We start from the raw sequence: 22,837 nt of genomic DNA, 5'->3' as shown, positions 1-22,837 counted from the left end.
TGGATGGACGGATGGATGGACGAATGGACGGACGGACGGACGGACGGATGGATGGATGGATGGACGGATGGATGGATGGATGGATGGATGGATGGATGGATGGATGGATGGATGGATGGATGGATGGTCCCAAAATGCCGATGTGAGCGTGTGTGTTTGTCCTATCAGACTGACGACCTGTCCAAGAGGTCTGCTGTCTCCCTTGACCTTTGACCCTAAGCCGTTCAGAATATTGCACATTATCGATGGACTCTCGCTCCTGCACTGACGAACCCTGCAGTTTCACTCCAGTGACGATTCATTTTAGATTGCCAGCTTTTCCCACAGATGTTCGCTTCCCCCCCTTCCCTGCACCGGGAGACTCTTGCACCCGCAACCCGCCGCCACCAGATGTCGCTGTCCACCAAGACACAGGACAAGGACCAGGGGAGTAAAGTCAGTGGTAAATACCCGCAGAAACAGGGCTTGGTTCTGTCAGACTTCATCCTCATAAAAGCCCCGGCTGCCATTGGAGAGCCCGCTGGCGCGAGGAAGACGCAGGAGATATCGCGACCATCGCAGCGTCCATCACCTCAGCTCATGTAACCAGACAGCGAATGTTGGAGTCAGTCGTCTTACATTAGCAACTTTCGTCATAAAAAGAGACAAAAGGAAGAGCGAGAGGGAGGAAAAATGGGACATACCGCAATACCTATATTGATGGCCGTATTGTCCTTTTGCGTGCGGGGAAACGTCGAGGTAAGGAGCGACACCTTCTGAATCCTCCTCTAAAGGCGCAGTGCATGTTGACTGCTGACGACTTCTGCATGAAATATTGCTTCTTTTTTTATCTCTCTTTTTAATTCCTAAATCATCCCGCAGAGAGTTGATCCCATCTCCATATTGCACAGCTTTTATTATCTAGGGCAGGTTTGGTTTCTAAATGCGTCCTCCAGCACCGTCAATGATGATACCAAAACGCGGTGATGGTGTATATAAAATAAATAAGTAAATAAACAAACACTGTTATGTGATATCAAATGTAACTCAAACCCTGGAGGGGCTTCCATGAAGATGTGCTGTACGCTGCGTCAAGTCTGGGCCTGTATCTGACATGATGAATGTTAGAGGCCTTCTTTTTTTTTTTTTGCTCTGTGGAAAGGATGGAGATCAAATCCCATCTCTATGACTCCCATCAGCTGGTATCAGGGGAGGAAATCTGCCTGCATCCGTCCTTCAGATGAGTGGTGCTGCTCCTCAGCCCCATGGAGTCATGCATATTCAACACTGGATCTCCACGAAAGAATAGATTAAAATCTCCCCATTGTCAGAATTCCAATGGGTTATCTGCCGTGGCCTTGAAAAATGCATGGAGGGGATGACTTTGATGCATTGCTGGACAAGACTGTGGTACAGAGATATGGGGGTCATCCTGTCGGCGTACATCCGTCTCCATCAGTTGGTGGAGGGGAGACTGGGAAAGTCTCTTGTAGAGTGGCGGATCGATGGGCCACCAGCTTCTCCCCGCTCCCCCCTGACTCATCAAGGCTGAGAGCAAGCCTTTCTTTTAATTGAGTTGACCTTTTAATTCCCACTCATTCTCCAGTCACTCATCCTATTCCTCCACTTTGGTGGACCGGAGGCATGAATTCAGGTTGGAGTATGTTCACTAGTGTGGAGGAGCAGGGTGCTTTGAATGTAAACAAAAAAATATTTAAATAAGGGAGGTGAAGAGGAGGAGGAGAAGGAGGAGGAGGGGACAAGGATGAGTCATGGTGTCCCAGCTGGAAGCGGTGTGTCAGACACACTATTCCACCTCATAATGAAAAGCCAGCGCACCTGCTTCTGACGTGAGCTGGAACATGGACCATCTCGACTGCTGACTCAAAGCCAGTCTTGAGTTCTTAAGACGATCTGTCAGATGTTTATTTATTAGCCATCTTCCTCCAGTGAGCCTGTGAGAGTTTGAAAGCCTTCCCTTTCATTCTGAAATAATTTCCACTTCTCTAAGAGCCTTAGTGGGATTACTGCTATGCTGAGGAACAGGCTTTAGCTTCATACAAGGAGACCTGCCCATGAAGGTTTACGCTGAAGATTACACTGAGAGAGGGTTGAGTGGCTGGATTACACTGTGGTATTAGTCCTAATAAAACTGTCAGCTCCCTTTAATTTACTCAGCATTAATTCCATTAAAGTATGAATTCTCAAACTTGCTCTGATCTTTGCTATTTTATATATATATTTTATGTGGTGGTGTATTAAAAGGAATCACACATGAGATTTGAATTTTTTGGATTAGTGAAGCCACAACAGGCCTTTTTTTTTTCAATTATTTGCAGCTGAAAACCAAACCTAGTGAGGTTTTGTTCCTTGTTCCAGTTTCCTTCCATACACAGAAGGTTCCAGAGACAAACACCTTTATGACTGCATTTAAGCAAAACAGTTTGACATCAATGTAAAGTGGAATACTTGATTACCTAGATAGCATATTATATATAACATATCTATATTAATCTTGTCATTGTTAAACGTGTATGTGGGGATGCTATTCAGGCAGACAGACATTGTTTTTACAAACAAATCCAGTGTTTTATTTTTAATGATTTATCTTGATTAATAGTGTTTCCCAATCTTGACCCTCGCAGTGCTGCAATGCTCTGATTAAAACCTTCCATTTGAAATTGAAGCTGTGTGGGCACAGAGCATTATAGTAATGCAATTTAGTTTTGTTTATGATAGTCTGTATATAACTATAATTTAAAAATGGAAAAGTGTTTTTCATACATTTCAGTCAGCGCTGTTGTACAACAACAGAATAAGAAAACCAAACAGATGTAAACAAAACATTATGTTTTTATGTTGATTTGCAGTGAAGTTGCAAAAATAATGATTGTTAACAGGAACAATGTCTATAAATCAATACAATAGTAGTAGTAATACTAATTCAAATCTATTATCATCATTTAAAAGTTCATTTTCAATTTAGTTATATGATTAATAGTTGGAATATTGTTGTGCAAATGGTTTGGGAAAATATCATAGTTCACACAACCTTTCAGTATTTATTACAGAACTTGACATCATCATTGGAGAATAATATTAAAGTGACGGCAAAACTAAAGCTCAGAAAATCCCCTAACAGGATATTTTGATAAGCAATCATACTTATGCTCTTGTATGAACCCATGTTTTATTTTAAATAAATAAATAAATAAGGTGTTGAAGGACTGTGAGTGGCTAATGTTCTGGTTTTAGTTCAGTTTTGTATCAATCAAGATTAATTGCTGGAATGTGAGCCAGAGGCTGAGCAGTGGCGGTCGCAGACCCTGCATGCAGGTTTCAGGAGATTCAGGAGCATAATGGGAGGAAGGAGGAAGGAGGAAGCAAGGCGAGGTCCGACCCAGGGGCAGGAACAAGGGAGCAGAGGGACAGGAAACACATTTTGTGGAGCTGAACTCTAGTCACACCATAGTAAGTCAGTGTTTTGCTGCGTAACTCACGTCACCCCGATTTGTCACCAACACTGTCGGTTTTAGGTATGGAACACTGCCACGCTGATTTATGCACCTCCCACACCCATCTGCCTTCAAACACAGGAACACAAGAGGATTTGTTTGAAAAAAAAAAAGAAGGAAAAAGATGAAGACAACCAGATTTCTCTCTTCTACACACACACACACACACACACACACACACACACACACACACACACACACACACTGCGCTACACTCACTTAATTAATTTTAGAGCCAAGAGATAATCGGGTTCTACTAATGGATTCCCGTCTGCTTGCTATTCTCCACTATATCCGTACGCCAGTGGGCATAAAACGCACCATTTTATTGTATCACATGTTTTTCCTCCCCTGTTCTCTGCATGTGGCTTTCCTCTCCAAGTTTTCTGAAGTCACACACACACACACACACACACACACACACACACACACACACACACACACACACACACACACACACACACACACACACACACACACACACGGGTCCTGGATTAGATCTTGCAGCGTCATTGTGAAACGAAGGCTACACAAGCACTGCAGGAAAAGCACCACTGTGAATGTGCTTTAGCAAATAGAGTTGTTGCCAGAGGTGACATACTAATGAATGGTATTATTGCACCTTCCGGAGTTCTCTTTGCAATAAACAGCATTAAATCAGAACCTTGTGCTGCGAGGTCCTTTTAATTCTTTGCTGCTATAGTTGTTCAAACGATTTGGGGTGGAAATGTACAAAGTGTACATTTGGAATTAATTGCATACAGGGATGGTGTCTTCCCAATAGGTCAGGGAGGTTAGGTTGGGTTCAGGCAGCCTCTAACAAATCCCAGTTATGATTATTGACGTGGTTCTTCTGAAATATTTAAAATTATTGGTTCAGTTAAGCAAAGAATAAACTCCTTATTAAAAAAATGTTTATACTTGTCCATGAGACACTTTGCTTTTACCATCCATCCATCCATCCATTTGCCTTTACAGACACACTCACTGGTTGTAAGTTAAAACATATCTGGAGATTCGTGATGCACTCTCCAGCTCGGAAGAACTGCAGCAAAAAAATTATTCACACCTACATCTGTCACAGCTGAAGCCCAAACAGGGGCTCTGCACTCTGGATGTGTGCAGGGGAAGCAGTCTGCCTGCGCATCCTACAGTTTGTCCAGCGTCACCAGGAGGGATCGCAAGAGCGGCTCAACACAACCTGATGACAGCCAGCTCTGACGCGTGTTCCGAGTCGTGTGCACAGCAGAGATATCGGTGCAGGCCGAGGTCCTCGTGCCTCAGTAAGCCTGATGGGTCGTCTTTCTGAGGGGAACTTTAACGCCGGCGCGATGTGAGCTGTTTAGTAGTGCCGCAGCCAATGGGAGGTTTTAGCCGAGGCCCCTCGCCAAAACATCTGCAATGTGGCGATAACACTTGTCCTCCGTGTTCAGGAGGAGAAGAGGGCAAAGCGCAGTGAATGAGATTGAGAGAGAGAGAGAGAGAGAGAGGGAGAGAGAGTCAGGATTGCCCTGGCACGGAAGACGATTTGAGGAGCGGGACAAGAGGGAGTCCAGAAGTGACGGCGAGCATGCGAAATGCGATGTGGGTTTGCAGGGTGCAGTGTGGAGAAGCCCAGCCCCGTTTCCCCCTCAGCGTCGGGAAGCTGGCAGAGGCAAGAAAATAAAAGCCTCGGCTCGATTTGGAGCTGTGCGCCATGAAAGTGGGGCTGCAAAAATCTAATTTTTCTAACGGCCTTGGCTCCAGCGTTTGAAGAGTGTGCCGTGTTGTTGGGTTCAGCAAGATTGATCACAGCAGGATTAATATTCTCCTGTAAGACATTGGAACCTGTTACGGAGAAAAATTGATGTCCTCATTGGCAGGATATTTTCGTCCATCAGAAAGACAAAGTGCTAATTCCGTGCACATTATTGCGAACGTGACAACGACGGGAAAACGTCACTCACACTCGTGTTGATCTTTCAATTACATTTTCATCATTAATGTTACATGCAAATGTGCGGCAGATACATCACAGGATTGCAAAGAATAGGAACACGCAGCGTGAATTCAAATCGCGCATGCAAATATCAGACAAGGCCTCGGGAAAGTACTTTCACTTTAATTGGTGTCGAATGACAAATCAGCCTCCAGAATGGCTGGAGAAGGACGTGAGAGCGAGGAACAAATGCAGAGAACAAGTGGTTCCATTCTGAATGTTTCTACAACTATTTGGCCTCAAATTTAGTCAAGCTTGAATGAGATAAACTATTTGGAGCTCAGTGCAATTAAAGGTTTCAACATTTTTTTTTTTTTGAATGAATACCTCATAATCATTGAGTTTGGGCTAAGACAAGCAGTTTTGATAATTACACCTGGATTTGATTAAAGTACAGTAATACATCCAATCTGCAGTCACTTCCTGGTGAAGATAGTTGATATTGACATACCGATGTTTATTCATTATTCACTCTTATTGCTCATTTTTTCATGTCATACAGGTTTAATGGAAACAGTCAGATCACACACACATGCCCACAATATAGATCGTTTTTGCTTTAAAAGTGCAATTCGTTGACTTACATTAATTTGCAGTGGACTTTAAACTCAAACCTTAACGCCAGTCTTGATTTAACCCTTACTTTAAAACACCTGCAATAAGTATTACCTTAACAAACACAGAATAACTACTACTTGCCTTTCTCCACTGTCATCACATTCTAACCATCGCCTGTCCTTAAAACACTCCTTTACCTAATAAAAAAAAAAATCTATTCATTAATATAGACTTCCCATTTTTGTTCCCTCGATGACAAGAGTCTCTTTTGGTTCATGTGAAATCAGGTTGAGAACAAGGCCACACACACACACACACACACACCTCGCGTTGATTTAATTTTCTTCAGACTCTTTCTAAAGCTCATTCATACCCCAAAAATGTAATTAATTCTTCCTTTTACCCCATCCCCACTCGTATAGAGGAACAAGGCCCCACCACACACACACACACAGGCATGCAGACACACACACACACACACTGACATCCTATTCAGAAGTACAAACACAGACACACACATTCAGCTCACACACTTGCTGCTTTATAAAGATGGCACGCTGCAGAAGCTGCATCAATTATTGAAGGCCATGGAAAGGTCTGGGCTTTCGCTTGTCGACGGGGCTTTGGCACTTGTCACGCACCCTCTCAACACTCAGACGCTGGCCCGGTCTCTTCATGCTACCTGGTTTTCATGTTTCCCACTCCGGCACCATACCACCCCTGCTCCCTCTCTGTCATTCAACCCCCCCCCCGACTCTACATTACAAAAAAAATAAATAAACATTGCGCTCTCCTCCACACCCTTCCTCTGGCCCTAACTCCTCCTCCCCATCCCCGTCGGTCTTTGTCTCAGCCTGCTCTGTGCTCCACTGCTGCATCATAACCCCCCCAGCACACACACACACACACACACACAGCCCCCGCTTACCCATCTGCCTCAGCAGCTCTCAGTGGCCAGTGACATCTTTTCACTTTTCTTGTGTATACTTTGATTGCTTGTGAATAATTTATTCTCTAAGCTCGCTCATCGTTTCATTGTGGTTTGTTTCCCCTGTCCTTGCTGCGTTTTGTCCTTTCTCCTTCAGCTCTGATGTTTTCTTTAGAGTCTCCTGACTGCCTCTCGGTGTCTCCATACCTGACTCCTGCTCTTTACATTGAATTGCTTTCATATTGTACCATATTAAACACTTTTATTCACACTTGTTGGAAATAATCGTGCAAGTTCGTTCACAACAGTAAATTATTTTTCGGTGATTTACCACATGTGTGGCAGCTTGATGAATTCCTCAGAGGTTTGCAGAAATGCTTTGTGTCTATTTTTCTAATGGGAGAGCTCCTGTATCACTGCATCTATAATCATCCAGAAAAAGTGTTTTTCTTATACAGTGTTTGGAAAGTGTTCTATTTCTGGCCAATTTCAGCAGTTGTTTACCAGTTTTAATGTGTGTTAAGATGAAATTTGTTATGACAGAGGGTAAACTTCCAGTCTCAAACATCCCCTCCCTTCCCTGGAGACAAAATGTTCCCACAGCATTCAATCTGTTTTTTTCTACACACACAGATGGAGTGCCAACTTTAAAGAAGTGGGCTGGTGGTGCCGACAGTAGTACAAGATAAACATAATCAGGTGCTGTTGTGGATGCTGTAAATCATCAACAATAAGATTTAGAAAGTGATGGGGAGTGTTGTTTTTTTTTTTTCCCATCCTCAGCTCAGGGTCGTTTGGAGGCCACTGCCACAGTGTGCCAGCTAATACGCTGACAAGCCGGGCTGAAATATAAGATGGATGTTGAGCTGCAGAGCTAAAGTTTGACTCTGGCTTTGAAAACTGTAATGAATATACAAAGCATTAATGGAGGAACCACATCCTGTTGAGGGGTCTCTTCCTTTCTTTACAGATTGCCTGACTGATTAAACAATTTCCCTTTAGTTGGATGGTCTGTGGAGACTTTATATCCAGAGGAAATGAGATAACACTAATATTTAATCTGCTGCAGACGGCACAGCCCGCACACATTATCTCACCAGAGTGGCTCCGGTCTGGAAAAAAGAAAAAAGAAAAAGATGAATCAAAGCAAGACAGGACATGCCTGCCTAACGAGATCTCAGTTATCATTGTTTTGTCAGTGGATTCACCAAAATGTGCCTTATAGTAGTGTATTACTGAAAAGGATTGGAGTCTTTCTTAATTGTGATTTTCTCAATTTTAACTTGTTCTTTAAGTAGCATTTCAAATTAAAAGTGCATTGGACATTTAGTGTTAATCAAGGTCAATGGGAATTTCCATTAGCGGTATTTGCAACACACAGTCATACAGCAGTAAAAGCAGTAAAAAAGCAGTAAAATCAACTCGTCGATCATCAATTCAATTGTATTTCTATAACACAAAGTACAATACAAGTCATTTCAAGGCACTTTTACATAGAAAACCCAAAGAATTGTACATGAGCAAGCATAATTAACAGTGGGAAAGGAACTCTCCCATTAATCAGGAAGAAACCTGCAGAACCAGATTCAGAGGTGGAGACTTCCTGCCGTTCCAGTTGGTGTTCGGGGATCGAAAGAGAGAAAAGGACGGGACAAAGACAGAGAGCAATAAGCCATAATGTCATGCTCCAGTTGGCCACTGATTCGTCACCCTTAGAGATACAAAGATACAAACCAAGCCCATCAAAAACAAAGTCATATGATGGTGTCACCCACAGTAGATGTTTCAGCTGATTACCATTGATTATGAATCCTCTCTTTTTATTGTAAAGTTAAATATCAGTAAGAACCTGCTTTATGAATTTATGATTCTTATCTAACTCCTCTGCATTATCAGAGAAGTTATTACCAGATTGCAATTTTGATGTCCTGTGTATCATACCGTATGTGAAGCAAAATGAATGGGAAATTGTCATATTATCTACATTATAGGGACATTCACACATCAACCTCTGACAGGAGGAGGAAATAACAGATTTTCTTTTTACCCTGACATCTGTGAGTGAGCGGGGTTTGTCAAGCAGCAACCGAACATTTTGTCCTGGATTGTGCCGAGTACATTACCGGGTCAGAACATCTCTAAAACCGTGCCTCCCGCAGGGTTTTCACGGCCTGCTGTGATTAATATCCTTCCAAAGTGGTCCAATAAAGAAAAAGCTATAAATTGGTGAAAAGGTTCATCTGCTGGCTCATTGATGCATGTGGTTCCGTGGAGGGAACACTTCACTCTTAAATGATCTGCTGATGACGCCACAGTGCCATGATAGCACGCCTGCAGAGGTGTAGTACATCCACGCTTCAACAGGTCAGGAAAACAGGATTTCTGCCGTATTAGACGTGTCGTCATAATTGTACACATGATTGAATCATCATTCTGTGATGTGACAAAAAGATATTTGGTGGATTCAATTTTGCATAATTTTTATAAGTACATTTTCTAAAATGTTAAGACTATTTGGCTTCTTCAGGCCGGTGTAGTAATAAAAGATTTTGGTTCTCTGACCTTTGGTTAAGTCAAATTAAGACAGCTTTTCATCATCTCATGACCAGTTTAAAAATAATAAGATTTTGCAAATAATCATTAATTTCTGTCATTTTACTTTGCCATATGGTACGTCATACAATTGTCAGCATGAGGTCAGGGGCTACCATAGATTTTTTTTTTTTTAAAGACTGAATTAAAATTCCAATGTTCACAGTTTTATCCCATTATTTGCATATGAATACTCTTTCCAGTTCTATTTGAGAAAAAATATATCTAAATGCTCTATCAGAGTAGACACAATAGGCCCGGCTCTCAGCAAGTTCAGGATTGTATTTATAATTTTCAGTGCCGTGTAAACAACCAATAGGTAGTGACAAGAAAAGCAAACCAACAATTAGGCCGGCAATTGGCGACCAGCCGGGGACAGAAAGTCGAACCAAACATATGTTGACTCTTTCATGTGAGAAGAGGATAGAGAGTGAGCGAGCGAGAGAGGTGTAGACCTCTAATGAAGAGGGGAGAGGGAGAGAAAGAGATAGCGACATGCTTGAAATTCTGTGGGGAACCAGTTGCTACGGTAACAGGGAAGGTAGCTGGCTCCTGTGGGTGGTGTTACCATAGCAACCAGCCTCAGCGGCCAAGTGATGCTGAGAGGGAGAACGTAGAGAAGGCTAAAAAAAAAAAATTGTGTGTTTATGCTTTCGATGGGAACAAGTGAGGCGGATGAAGAGCGAGTTAGCGGAAGCTGATGGAGAACGTGGGAGAGCGACACCGGCTCATCCACTTCTGCCCATATGGTAAACTTCAGCAGAGTTATGGCCTGTCGTGTGTGTGCATGTGTGTGTGCGTGTGCGTGTGCGTGTGCGTGTGCGTGTGCGTCGGTCCCCGCTGACCCCAGGTTAGTTGTTTATCCCGCTGTTCATTAACAGAGCGCTTCATTACCACAAGCGGTCGGCCCGAGATGCCATGCAGGGAAACACACTCTCTGAGAGGAGAGGTCATCCTCTCAATATGCTTCTACAAGTCGCAGGGGTCACACCAGGCATGCCGGGATTTTTTTTTTTTTTTTTTTTATTTTAGCATCAGTGTGCAGTCTGGCTTCTCAATGGGAGTTAAAGACAACTCAATTTTCACTGCGATGACAACACATCTCTGACATAAACCAATAAAAGTACATGGGATGAATACATCATACGTGGTGTGTGATGAGTGTGCGGTACACTTAAGACAGTGGTCTCCACAATAATGAAATGATAGAAAGAAAAACACAGTTTGTAGCTTTTAGCTTCCTGGTCACACACCCACTTTAACAAATGCATATTAGTAATATTATTATGAACACACAGCTCCCCCCATCTACCCTGCCGCTGTGTCTTCATGTGGTTCACACAGCATATAGTACATAACCTCAAAGCCTCATTTCCATCTGATGCATCTGCGAGACAAGCTCTCTGGGGACCTGGCACAGTGCGATCAGAATTGTATATGTGCATAAATAAGAGACAGAGGGAAAGAGATATATGAATGTCTTAACCTCCTCCCCCTCCTTTGTCGCCAGCTCTCTCCGTATGCATGATACTACACCATCTTCTGCTCAGAGCCCCTGATGGATTTATGGCTTTGCCATCATGCATATGTGCACGTTTAGTTCAGTTTTATTTGTTTTAGATTTCTCAGCTCATAATTTCTCAACAGAACTCAAACGTCCGTAGCAATTAAAAAATTTTTACTCGCACCTATAACCGCCTCAACGTTGTAATGGCATGAAGAAATCCTTTAACAGAATTCTTTGCTTGTTTTAACAGGCACAAAACACAGTGCAGGGTAGAGACACACATACCGGCTGTGTGCTCTGAGCAGAAAGTGCATGAAGTGACAGGAGAGGCAGAACGGAGGGGGGGGGGGGGGGGGGGGCGTGAAGATTCTAAGCAGAATACCCAGCAAGAAAAACTCCGTTCAGATCTGATGCAAAGACAACTGAATCAAGGACTTGAGTGAAGGGCCTGAGAGACAGGAAAGGCCCCGAGTGCCAGATAAGAAGTAGGAAAGACGAACCATCAGATCTTATTTATACCGGCTGCCTGCTGTTTGTCAGGGGCATCGTAGAAAGACTGGCCGCCCTTAAGTGGATCAATTATTACAGTCTTTTAACCTAAACATGCCCTCATTTAGGCTTTCAGATTGACTTAATTCACTTAAAACATGCTCAAGGGCATGATGATGTTGCTTTAAGACCTCCAGCCTTGTCTGTCCTCTGCACTAATACACCCTCAACTGATACCTCGCTCCACTGTGAAATACAGTTATCATCTGAATCGGGTTTGTCATCTTTCTAAAACTGGCAATCATGGTACTTCCGGATGTCCATTAACTCACTAAACCTCTTGGATGCATAGTGGATTACCATGTCAGGGGCCCGGCTTTGAGTCTGGCACTGATTTATAGCTCTTATGCATTACGTTCGAAACATATTATGACAATTGTGATGTCGATTCTTGCGATTTGACATCCAGTGTGATATTACAGAAGGGATGCCCGTAGTGCTTAATACATTTTAGTTCAACATTCACTTAAGCATGGAAATGTTTGCAAATAGAAATTTGAACTGTTGAGGCCAAACATATGAATCAAGCCCTTTAAAGGGACAAAAAAAAAAACATAAATCTAGATTTACATAGCTAGTCTGCATTGTGTCAATTTCAATCTGTGTACGCAAAACCCATGACTCACTGTCAGCTGTGGTGACATTAGGATGATTCAGATAGACCTGCAGTACTTAAATCTACGCTAAGCCGTTGATTCCTTCAATCCCCTGAGGTAGCTCTTTGGCTTGAAATCGTATCTGCAGGCTCACAGTGTTTGGCATTAACATGTTGGCATTCCCATGTTGTGTTGCTTAACTGTGAAGGAGGTTCAGCGGTGTTGCATAACAGCAAAAAAATTCATCAACAATATGAACAGAAGCAGAGTCATCTCAGTTTAACTCTGCCGAAGGAACTGGATCTGGCAGGCACTCTGTGTTTCTGGAGAAATTTACGAAACACTGTTACGCAGCTGTTTGTTTCCCACATATCTGCAGGAGGCGGGTGCGTGCGTAGATTTGTGAAAGTGACCGATTGTGCCCGGTGTTTTTCTGGAGAAAGCTTGCACAACGTATCGTCATTATGGTACATGATTCAGAAGGAGCATTTGTTGAAATGTGGGTGGAACTGAGAGGCAGACATGTCTATGCAACACAATTATCACTTGTTTCATTCTGAATATTGCTCAATACCTCTTTTCTATCAACGTGGAATCATCTTGTATGAGATCATCTATATATCTGGGAGTTACATGTTTTCCTTCAGTTATTGTAATGGCCATTTTTTGAAAAATGTGCATTGTATAGTTTTATATATGGAAAGAAGAACATGACATCCATCATAATAAATGAGAGCGCCAGCTGGGAAAAGGGAAATCTTTGCCCCCATGGTGCCATCATCCATGTGGGAGTTTAAAGTTATATGATTCCGAAAGGAGGAATCAGTCGTATTCATAGATGTTGCGCTATAAACTTGAGAAAGAATGTACTTGTGGTGTTGTATGAACGGCTCCTACTGCGCACAGCACTGAGTAAGCGCCCTCCTACATAACCGCAGTCATAAAACGACTGGCACTGCTGACATCAAAATCTATGGAGTCTCCTGTGTTGATGCCAGCTGCTATGCCCTGTGTTTTAAGCTATAGTTGAAATTAAATCAAATATTCTGGAGCTGGTTTTGGCTGCTGTTGCAGACCTAGATGAACCCTGGTGATTATGGGGCCATCTGCTCCCAGTGTGCCCAGCTGGAGGCTGGACCGCTGTAATCTGAACTGATGAGGCCCGACTTAGCATGTGATGTTTGCACATCCCCGCAACCAAAAGCCTCCGCCGTAATGGTTAGTTATAAAGCACTGAAATGGGGACACTCATTTAGTATTCAATAAGTAATTTTACAGTTATGTGGTTTACAGTAGGAAGCTATAGAAGAATACATAAAACAAAAAGCAATGTTTTCCGCTGTGCCCATCAGTCTCCCCCTGAATAGAAAATTAATGGCTGCAATTAGCCATTAGTCTGAGTTGTATAGTAATGAGTCAATGTGCAGAGCTAACCTGCTTTATCCTCCTTTGTCCCTTCTGCACAAGGAGAGTCTGGCAGACTAATGTTGCTACTGTCTAATAACTGCATGCCACACCAGGAAGAGGCCTGATGGAGCCTATGAATAATTAATCAACATGATTACTATGATGAATGCGCCTAAATCTATCTGGCCATTTAGCACTAGTCTGGGGAGGGGCTGGGGGGGCAAACGGCAAAGTGTCACGCATTGTGTGAAAGCTGTTAGGGAGGGAGAGGGAGACAGGATGAAGGTGGCTGTGGGTGGACCAGCCTTGAGAGGAGGCCGAGGGAGATGATCAAAACAGCGAAAACAGAAGAAAGAGTGAAGGAGGGGCTCATCGGCAGAAAGACGATTCAGCCATCTGTGCCGCATCGAAGGACAAAGACATGCTCAGGGAAGCCGGTTGTTTGTTTCATAAGTGCATGGGCCGTGCATCTTGGAGGCCTATTAGCACGTGGCTGTGTTCCCTGCATGAGGGATGGCCAGTCTACAATGAAGGAGGATCCCAAAGTAGTTTAATGTTTACATGCAATTTCTTTCTTTTTGAGCTGTGTGTCGCCCCCAATTTAACAAATAAAGCAGTACAGACAGCAAATGTGCTTAATCTGAAGTCTTGATTGAAACATCTGCAGTTGTGCCAATGATCCTGCTGTACTTTTGACTCTACCTTCTAATTTAATCTTCTTTTCTTTTTTTTTTTTATATGGCACAGGTTAGAGAGACAATTCTGCGATGCTGTTCAAAACCAAAACACAAAACCTGGGATTTCAAAAGATGTCTGGTCTTTTTGATGTTTGATTGCATTGTCACAACCGGGTGTATTTTGGCTACCTGGGATATTCCAGATCCCTGGAGAGGAGGAGATACTAAGTAGAGATTAGTCCCCGAGGCGTTTTGAGGTATCCAGTTAATCGTCAGCTGCCGGGAAAGCTTTCCATCATAAATCTTTGACGTGAGAGTATTTATACAGTGTACATTTTCAAATTGATTTCAATACAAACTTAAGAGGTGCTTCACACAACGGAGCGCAGACAAGCCAGTCGCAGGCACCTTGCTTTAACACAGGTCCACAAGCATGTGTGCCTGTACACCTCAGATAGTTATAAGCAGGTGAGGGTGATAAAGAAGGTATAGAACAGATGAATTATAGATACACTCCAGTCACACATGAAAGCAAAATCCGAATTAATCATAGTCACTTGCAAGCGAGTAAAGATGCTTTGCATTATCAAAGGCTCGGTATGACTGACTGTGTACATAACATGACATGTCGCTCTTAGAGCATCGGCAATAAAATACCCTGGATCTACTTGGGCCATCTGGTGTGGTGCTCCTCAATGTACAGTCTGGCAGCGGCTTGTAAACGGTGACAAATGATGGGTGGGCTTCCTCCCTCTGCCTCCTCCGCGCCGGCTTGCCTGCCAGGGCCGAGAGGTTGCATCATTACAGAGGATGAAGTCATCCTGCAACATAAGGGTGGAACAGGTGCTGAAAATTTAATTAGAACAGGATGGGAGATGCTGGTGGAACATGTAAAAGTACTGCCCGGGCCCAACTCAGCCCTGAATGGTTATTTAGATTCATCGTACAACAGCCTGTCTGGTTGTTTTTTTTGCATGCACAAAATTTCCTTCACATGATGGATAAATGTGAACATTTATCCACAAAATCTGAACAATTTGTTCAAGGATCTCCTTCTCGGCGCTTTGATGGGTTTTCTGGTGTCGGTATTGTGCGAGTCAAAGTGCAGAAATACTGCCAGCATAATGCGGCTGTGGAATATCAAGGGAGCGAACTGAGGCAAGGAATCTGGTGAAAAGGCAGGAAGCCAATCGATGTCTGGCTTTATATCACCAGGTTGTTATTAATGATGCAGCATTCCCTGCAGTGGGGAGCTGTCAGGCTTCTGGGCTGTCTGCCTGTTCAGCCTCATCAGCACTTGGACGTGATATGTGGGGCTGAGGAGGGTTGAACAGCACGGCCTCAACCAACTCCTGAAACCCCCCACCCCCCCCCCCCCCCCCACCCCCCAGGCTGCACTGTACTGAGACGCCTCAATACACCACTGCATTTTCTCACTCAGACATGGAGAACAGCTCCGCGGACTGCCTTGAACTGGGGAAACGTCATTGATGACAGATTGTGAGGCATTCATTGTGAAGCCGACTGGATTAGTGTGTTCTACAGTGAGACGCTGCCACGCTGAAGCCACAACAGTCGCTAACAGTCTGATTGGCTTCAAAATGAAAACTGAATACCACAAAGACACTGAATGTGTTGTTCTGCAAGTCTGTCTGTCCAGAAGGGAAGCGCGGCAATAATTTGTCAAGATGCAAATGTTCAATCTAAGCTCATATGTATGATTTCTTTATTGTAATGCAAAAGCTATTTTTAGCAGGGACTGAAAGCTTAATCCCTCAATAGAGGACAATTGTCTGTGTGGTTTTAATCTGTTACTAGTCAATCCCCTTTTGATCACAGCAAAGAATTCCCATGAAAAATATTTGTTTTGTTTTAATTCTGGCAGACATTCAATATCTATTATAGATAAATGAGCTGCGTTTATATTCATCACCTCAGTTTGTATATTAGCAGGGTGTAAATTTACATAAGTCGATGGGACAACAAAAGATTGTCTGCTTATAGATGAAATATATAAAACATTGATCATTATTCCAATGAAGAAAAATAGTTTAGAGATGTGTGAGGTCATCAGAAAAAAATTCTGCAGGCGTAGCAGTTCGCAGCTCAGCATGTCTAAGGCAGACATCCAACATAGTGCAAAAGCGTGAAATAGTGCAGCAGAATATGTTAAAGTAAACATTTTAGATTCCTGGTTGGTCGGTTAAAGAGGAAGAGTCAATAAAGCCCTGAAGGAGTGGAGGTGATGCATTATGATTATATGTCTTAACATTTGTCTACATGATCCCATCCATCAGTTAGACGTTTCACTTTCTAAACAAGATTAGCTCCTGAAGATCACTTTCCCGCTTTCGTTTAGTATTACATCGTTGCATTGTCGCAACAAAACTATTGTTGTGTTTGTTTCTGTTTGTTTTCTTTTTAAACATCATTAAGAGCTTAAGAACAACAGACTTCAAACTATTAATTTAATGGTACAAGATGCACAATTGAGTGTGAAGACATTGTAATATAATTGCCTTGGGGGTTTTTTTTTGTTTAATGTACTGTCATACACTAATTAGAACATTGTGTGACAAAGCATGGGGAAATAAATAAAGCAAAATTAAAGCAGAGTATTATTGGAACCAATTATGACAACAATGTTCTCCGAAATAAGACTTCAACCCAAGCCTGTCACGTAGAAGCCGTCACGCTCTCCAGCGTGGTCCCCAGGCTTCATAACACATTTGTCTGGAGCCACTTAACACATTTAACCTTCAAAATGTCGATAACACAGCATCGAAACTTAGAGTTTTACTGCAAAACCTCTCCGAAAAATATAGATATCATTGGAAAACATTGTTGCAACATTGGTTTGTCAGTTATTTTTGCACTCATAGCATAAAATAGATATAAGAGTCCCTAGCACTTCTTTATTTGAATTGTGCCAATTTTGGATTGCAGTCAAAATAAAAAATGTTCACGATATATAAGTTATGATTAAAAAGAATTAACCAAAAGATACTTTATATGGAATAAATGTAAAATATGTGAATCTACAATAAAGGGTGTCAGACAATTCCAAACAAATGATGCATATTTAGGAAGATTGCGTGATTTTGTTGTAACATGAAACTGCTAATTTATAGGAAATAGCTATTAGAGTATGAATAACAGGTTATTGTCATATAATGTTACAAAAAGCTTAAAGGGGAGTTCTGTTTTTTCTTGATACGGTTTCAAAATGTGACGAATATACTTAAAGCAACAAGCGGCCCCAAGAAACATTAGTAATAAATAGACATTTTATTGTTGTGACACTAAACAGAAACACGTCCCTGACGTCCCTGTGACGACACTGTTTCGGTGACCGGCCTGTCGAGAAAGAAGTGCTAAAACTCCAAACTGGGTCAAAAACAAGCAGGAGGTTTTCTTCTGGTGTGAAGCCACAGAGCGGAACAGAAAATGCAGATTTTAAACAGTATCTCTTATTAAGGGGTCGTCATATAATAGGGAGTCTGGTCCCAGTTCGGGCAGGAGAATTGCAGTGCGGCCTTGCTGAGCTGAGGGTCAGGGCCTCAGGCTCCTGATGGACTGCTATTGATTGGGGGGAACGCAGCGATACAGTTGCAGTCGCTCAGCATTGATTTTCTGCGAGTGCAGTAGTGGAGAGCAGGCAGAATGAGAGAGCCGGACCAGGGGGAGCTGCCAGGTTATCTTCTCAAATATCCGGAAGTATTTTTTTTTTTTGTTGTTGGGTTTTTTTTTTCCCCTCCTTTTTCTTCGTGGCACTGACCTTCCCTGACGCAAAGAGATATATCTATTTAGACATGAGCTCAGCAGCTACTCCAGACTGACTGTTTCAGCAGCTTCAGCAGTGTTTTCAGCTGCTTATCTTACAACACACTCAACCAATTAAAAGATCCAATTCAGCTCCGTCAATAACAGACACACTCAGTCAGGAGCAGTGGGGTTAGTAAATACTAATGAAGAAATTTGACTTCATAATGGTATAAAATACCATTTTTGAATCTGTTGGCGATATCAATTTTTTTTTTTCATAGGAAGTGTTAAATACCTTGAAATACAAGGTCATGGATTGACAGATCACGAGTCGTGGGTGCAAACCCCGCCTCATAATACATGGAATAGGAAGCACAGGGGGCACAAAGTGAACGGTAGTAGCTTTTCTTTTTATACACGCAGCAGATTTAGATCATTAGGAAACGCTGGTGTGAAAAACAAAATGTTGTTGATATCGGGTGTGATGAAGCACTTGTTTCAAGTTACAATGCACACATCCTCTCATTGATATTCAAACAATTTCACTGAATGAGAAACGGTCTCCAGTAAGGTCTGTAAAAGCATTCATAAATCTGAAAGAAAAAAGGGGAAAAAAAGAAAGCTGTGGTATACTTTGGAAAATGGTCAGCAGTAATGAAAAGTAGATCTGTAATTTGTAAGAAATCTGCTAAGACATGCAGAAACACAAACTCCTCTTAGCGTAATTATAATGCATAGACTGCTCGGGGCTTATTATATTTATTGTACATTTACTTAGAGGGTTTTATATATTTATTTTATTCCGCGTGAATTCTAATTAGGACTTCAAACACTTTAGCTGCGATCGGCCGAAGCAGGGCTTTCCTTTGATCAGGCGTCACTCTCCAATATTTTCTCTCCTCCATTCCTTCCCTTTGGGCAACTTCCTTCTAATTGGCTCGACGTCGCCCGTCTCTTCTGTCGTCAGTAGGTCCGTCTCTGCGTCTGTCAGCGCAGATGAAAGGATACGAGCCGTACACGGGCTCCGGGGTACGCCGGCCAGCCTTCTCGGGGAGTTTCGGGCAAAGAAAGTAAACATTATTGTACATTCTCTAGCATGACTGTGTCAGGCAATGAGACCGCTTCACTTCACACTGCTTGTCTCCAGTAAACATCTCATTTTGGTATCAGAGATGACTCAAGCATCCAGTGGAACATGAAACGCTTTTACTCACCGTTCTCTGACGGCCCCCTGCTGTCATGTTTTGTCTGTTCAAGTACAAGAAGTCCTTGTTTGTGCTCTTCATGGAGAATTCTTTCTTTTTTCTTGCTTTCTTCAGCCCTCCCCTGCTTTATTCCTCCCTGGGCTCTTTCTGTCTCTGTCCTGTGTGTTAATGTAGTGAAGTGGCGCATCGGTCAATGAGCTTGTATTAACACCTGACTCCCGGCCCTGGCTGTTGTTTGTTCCTTTATGTGGACTCCCCTGGGCCCTCCCCGAGGCAGAGGCAAACATATCCCACGATCAATAGCAACATCCTAGAAGGCCGCTGGAGGAGGAAAGGAGACATCTTTTACATGCCCTTGTGTTGTTGTTGTTTTTTCACATTTCATGCACTATCTTCATCTACTAACGCTTCCTTTATTATCTCGCATGTCAGTCGTGTCAGTAGACAGCAAGCGCAGGTCAATGAGTCACGCCTTTATTGACAGGTTCTTTGTCTTTAAATTCAAACACGCAGTCTCCAAGGAAGGGTTTTTTTTAATTCCAGACTATTATTCTCTCTGAAGTGTGCGCAGTAGTCAATTCACCCATGCATTAGCTTCCTCTATATCTGTTTTGATCTCTCAGTCTGACACAGGCTCACACACACTGTTTGTATTGAATCCGTCCTTATCTCTCTCGCCTTTTCCTCTCCAGGCTCTGGCCATGGCCGAGGTGAACGGTCCAGGACCCCAGCTGGCCGAACCACAGATCGTCATGTTCTGCGGCCGTCAGCTCCTGCACATGAACATACAGACTGGCCAGTGGGAGCCAGATCCTCAGGGCCGCCAGGGCTGCTTCAAAGAGCCCAGCGAAATCCTGTCCTACTGTCAGGAGGTAGGGATGTGATTCTGCGCAGGGGATTAAACATAAATCAAAAACAACTAAGGAGCTCTGATGAGCAGCAGCTTAGAGCCGACTGAGAGCTGCTAACAGCACGTCAGGAATCAGAATATGCTGCATGAAGTCAACAAGCAAGAATATTTTCTGTTTCTTCTCCCTAATCTGACTTGTCGAACACCTTTCCCATTTAATCTATATATTTAACCATATATAGTGGAGTGATGGTGGTCTCATGGAATAGAGCAATATTCCATATGCACCACCATCCACCTCTTCCTCCTCTTGTTATTGTTCATGTCGTTCACATTCTGCTGCAAAGTTATCAGTGATACAAATATTCTGTTCTTTAGAAATATTTGATTTAAATGCAACTGTACAGGCAGATTTTTGCCATCTGCTGGTCAAAGTGAACATAGCAGCTGTAGACAATCAGTAGCCATGAGCCTCGAAGGCCTCAAATATGAGTTACTGACAAATCATGTACAAATTATAAATGTACAATCAAATTTTAAAAGAAATATGTGATGTGCAAACAGTTTAGGCAGGAGTATTGCAATTTTTCTTATCGCTCTTGTCCTCCTAGTAGGAAAACATCAGATTGACACCAAATTTACTCAGAAGCAGACAAAAAGGCCCCAAACGTACAGCCGGTGTTTATTAAGAGCAAACAAATAAAAAATATTTGCGTTCAATCCACCCACCATAACATGATTTATAAATTCAACCAGTCAAGGAAACTGTGTGTTTATGTGGTACATCAGTTAGTTACAAGCTAAAATGTTTGCACATTGCTCTAAATTGATTTAAATTTTTAGTTTTAGTTTTTTTTTAGTGTGTGTGTGAGATAATTTTTGGTTCATTTAGACTTTGGGACAGATTCATTTTCCTCACTAATACATTTTATTATGGAATTACACTTTTGATAACTGGCCCTCAACTTTCAAAACGTTTGATGTCAAATTTAAAAAATAGTCATTAAAATGATAACTTCAGCTTGTGTAATGTGGCTCCGAGACTTTGCCTTACTTCAGTAGTCAGAAGATAAACCGCATGACTCTTTCCCTTGTTAGTGTTCTCCCCACTGACTCCTCTCTCCCTCCTTTTCCCCTTCCTCATCCTCTAATTCCCCTCATCCGACACCCCTCTTGTCTTTAAACCCTCCGTTCTGTCCACCCGCCTCTCTGTCTGTGTCAACTCTGCATGTGCCTGTACTCCCAGATGTACCCAGCGCTTCCAATCTCCCATATAGAGGAGTCAAAAAGACCCGTCACCATCCCGGCCTGGTGTAAGAAGGGCTGGGGCCACTGCCAGACTCACCCCTTCATAGTGCTGCCCTACCGCTGTCTGGGTGAGTAAAGTCACCACGCCGCCATCGGAGAGCTACGGAAACAACAACGTGTTGTTTCCGATATGCATGATATATTTTGTGTTTTCAAGTCATGAGTTAGTTATTCATATTTTATTTTTTTTGTTATGGCTTTGAAAAGTGACTTCTATGTATTTATCTGCTTATTTAAGCCTCCATTTGATCACACCCAGTGTGAAGTACATTCAAAATCAGATTAGAAATTAAATCTATTGTTACAGATGAGTAAAATATCCTCAAGTTTACTGACACTACTGACACTACTTTCACCTACAGGTGCTCTGTTTTATACTAGATAGATAGATAGATAGATAGATAGATAGATAGATAGATAGATAGATAGATAGATAGATAGATAGATAGATAGATAGATAGATAGATAGATAGATAGATAGATAGATAGATAGATAGATAGATAGATAGACTAGCATTGTTCCAGCAAAATAAATAGAAGAGAAGCAAAACAGATGAACACAAACAATAAATAATAAGCATGTAAAACAATAGCAACAGTAATAAGAGTAGAAAATACATAATCAAACATTGACTGTGACGTCATTTACACTCCTACACAAAGGGTGACAATCAGATCAACAATGTCCATGTCTGTGAACAGAACACTAGGGGGCCTAGTAGGTTAATGATGCCTGGTTGAGTCACTCCGGGTTCATCAAGTCTTGTGCAAGAAGCTGTAATATCGGTTGTATGGGTGAAGAATTTCCACTGAACAGCATGAAATGATAAGATGTCTTGAAGCATTTCTATTTAGTCTTCACTATAAAATAAAGCACTTTATGATCCCAGTTACATTTTACAGTCATTTTTAAGCAGAATATATTCTGACTTTACGGCACTGACTTGCTCCCATAATTGCAGCTCGTCTCTTCAAAGTGCTTCTCACATTACACATTTATGTCCTCTGCCACGCCAAATTTATGCACCCAATCCCAGTTTTAGCTAGTCCAGCTCAACCTCGTACTACATGTCTGCAGTGTTCTGCACATCCTCCGGTCGTCCATGAATTCTTCCATTCAGCGTGTTAAAGTTTGATGTTCCTTGTTCCAGTGTAGGATGAATCAAACCCCGTTTGAGTCTCATGACACTCGTAACACAGCAGCTTTACCTTTTACCTCCCTCCCGCTGCAGAGGGCGAGTATGTGAGCGAGGCCCTGCTGGTGCCGGACCGATGCCGTTTCCTTCACCAGGAGCAGATGGACGCTTGCGAGAGTTACGTTTACTGGCACAACATCGCGAAAGAGGTGAGAAGCAGATAAGTTGATTGGTTTGACAGTGACAGATGAAATAAATGAACGGTTCGATTGAAAAACTCACACCTA

The 22,837-nt window shown here is 42.5% G+C and overlaps 1 protein-coding gene across 2 annotated transcripts in view; it reads left to right on the top strand.

Annotated features, from left to right (window-relative positions):
- The first annotated feature begins 525 nt into the window (after nt 1-525).
- Nucleotides 526-22,837, top strand: part of aplp1 (amyloid beta (A4) precursor-like protein 1) — a 35,759-nt gene continuing 13,447 nt past the window's right edge. For both annotated transcript variants that reach the window (XM_080501675.1, XM_080501674.1), the window contains exons 1-4: nt 526-738; nt 19,949-20,128; nt 21,353-21,482; nt 22,647-22,759. In XM_080501675.1, the coding sequence (XP_080357801.1) occupies nt 673-738; nt 19,949-20,128; nt 21,353-21,482; nt 22,647-22,759 (489 nt within the window). In that variant the 5' untranslated portion in view covers nt 526-672. The remainder of the gene's footprint in view (nt 739-19,948; nt 20,129-21,352; nt 21,483-22,646; nt 22,760-22,837) is intronic.

The sequence above is a fragment of the Blennius ocellaris genome (assembly GCF_963422515.1).
Source record: "Blennius ocellaris genome assembly, chromosome: 8".
Classification (NCBI taxonomy): domain Eukaryota; kingdom Metazoa; phylum Chordata; class Actinopteri; order Blenniiformes; family Blenniidae; genus Blennius; species Blennius ocellaris.
The sequence above is the reverse complement of the archived record's forward strand: the minus strand, read 5'-3'. Positions and strand labels throughout refer to the sequence as shown.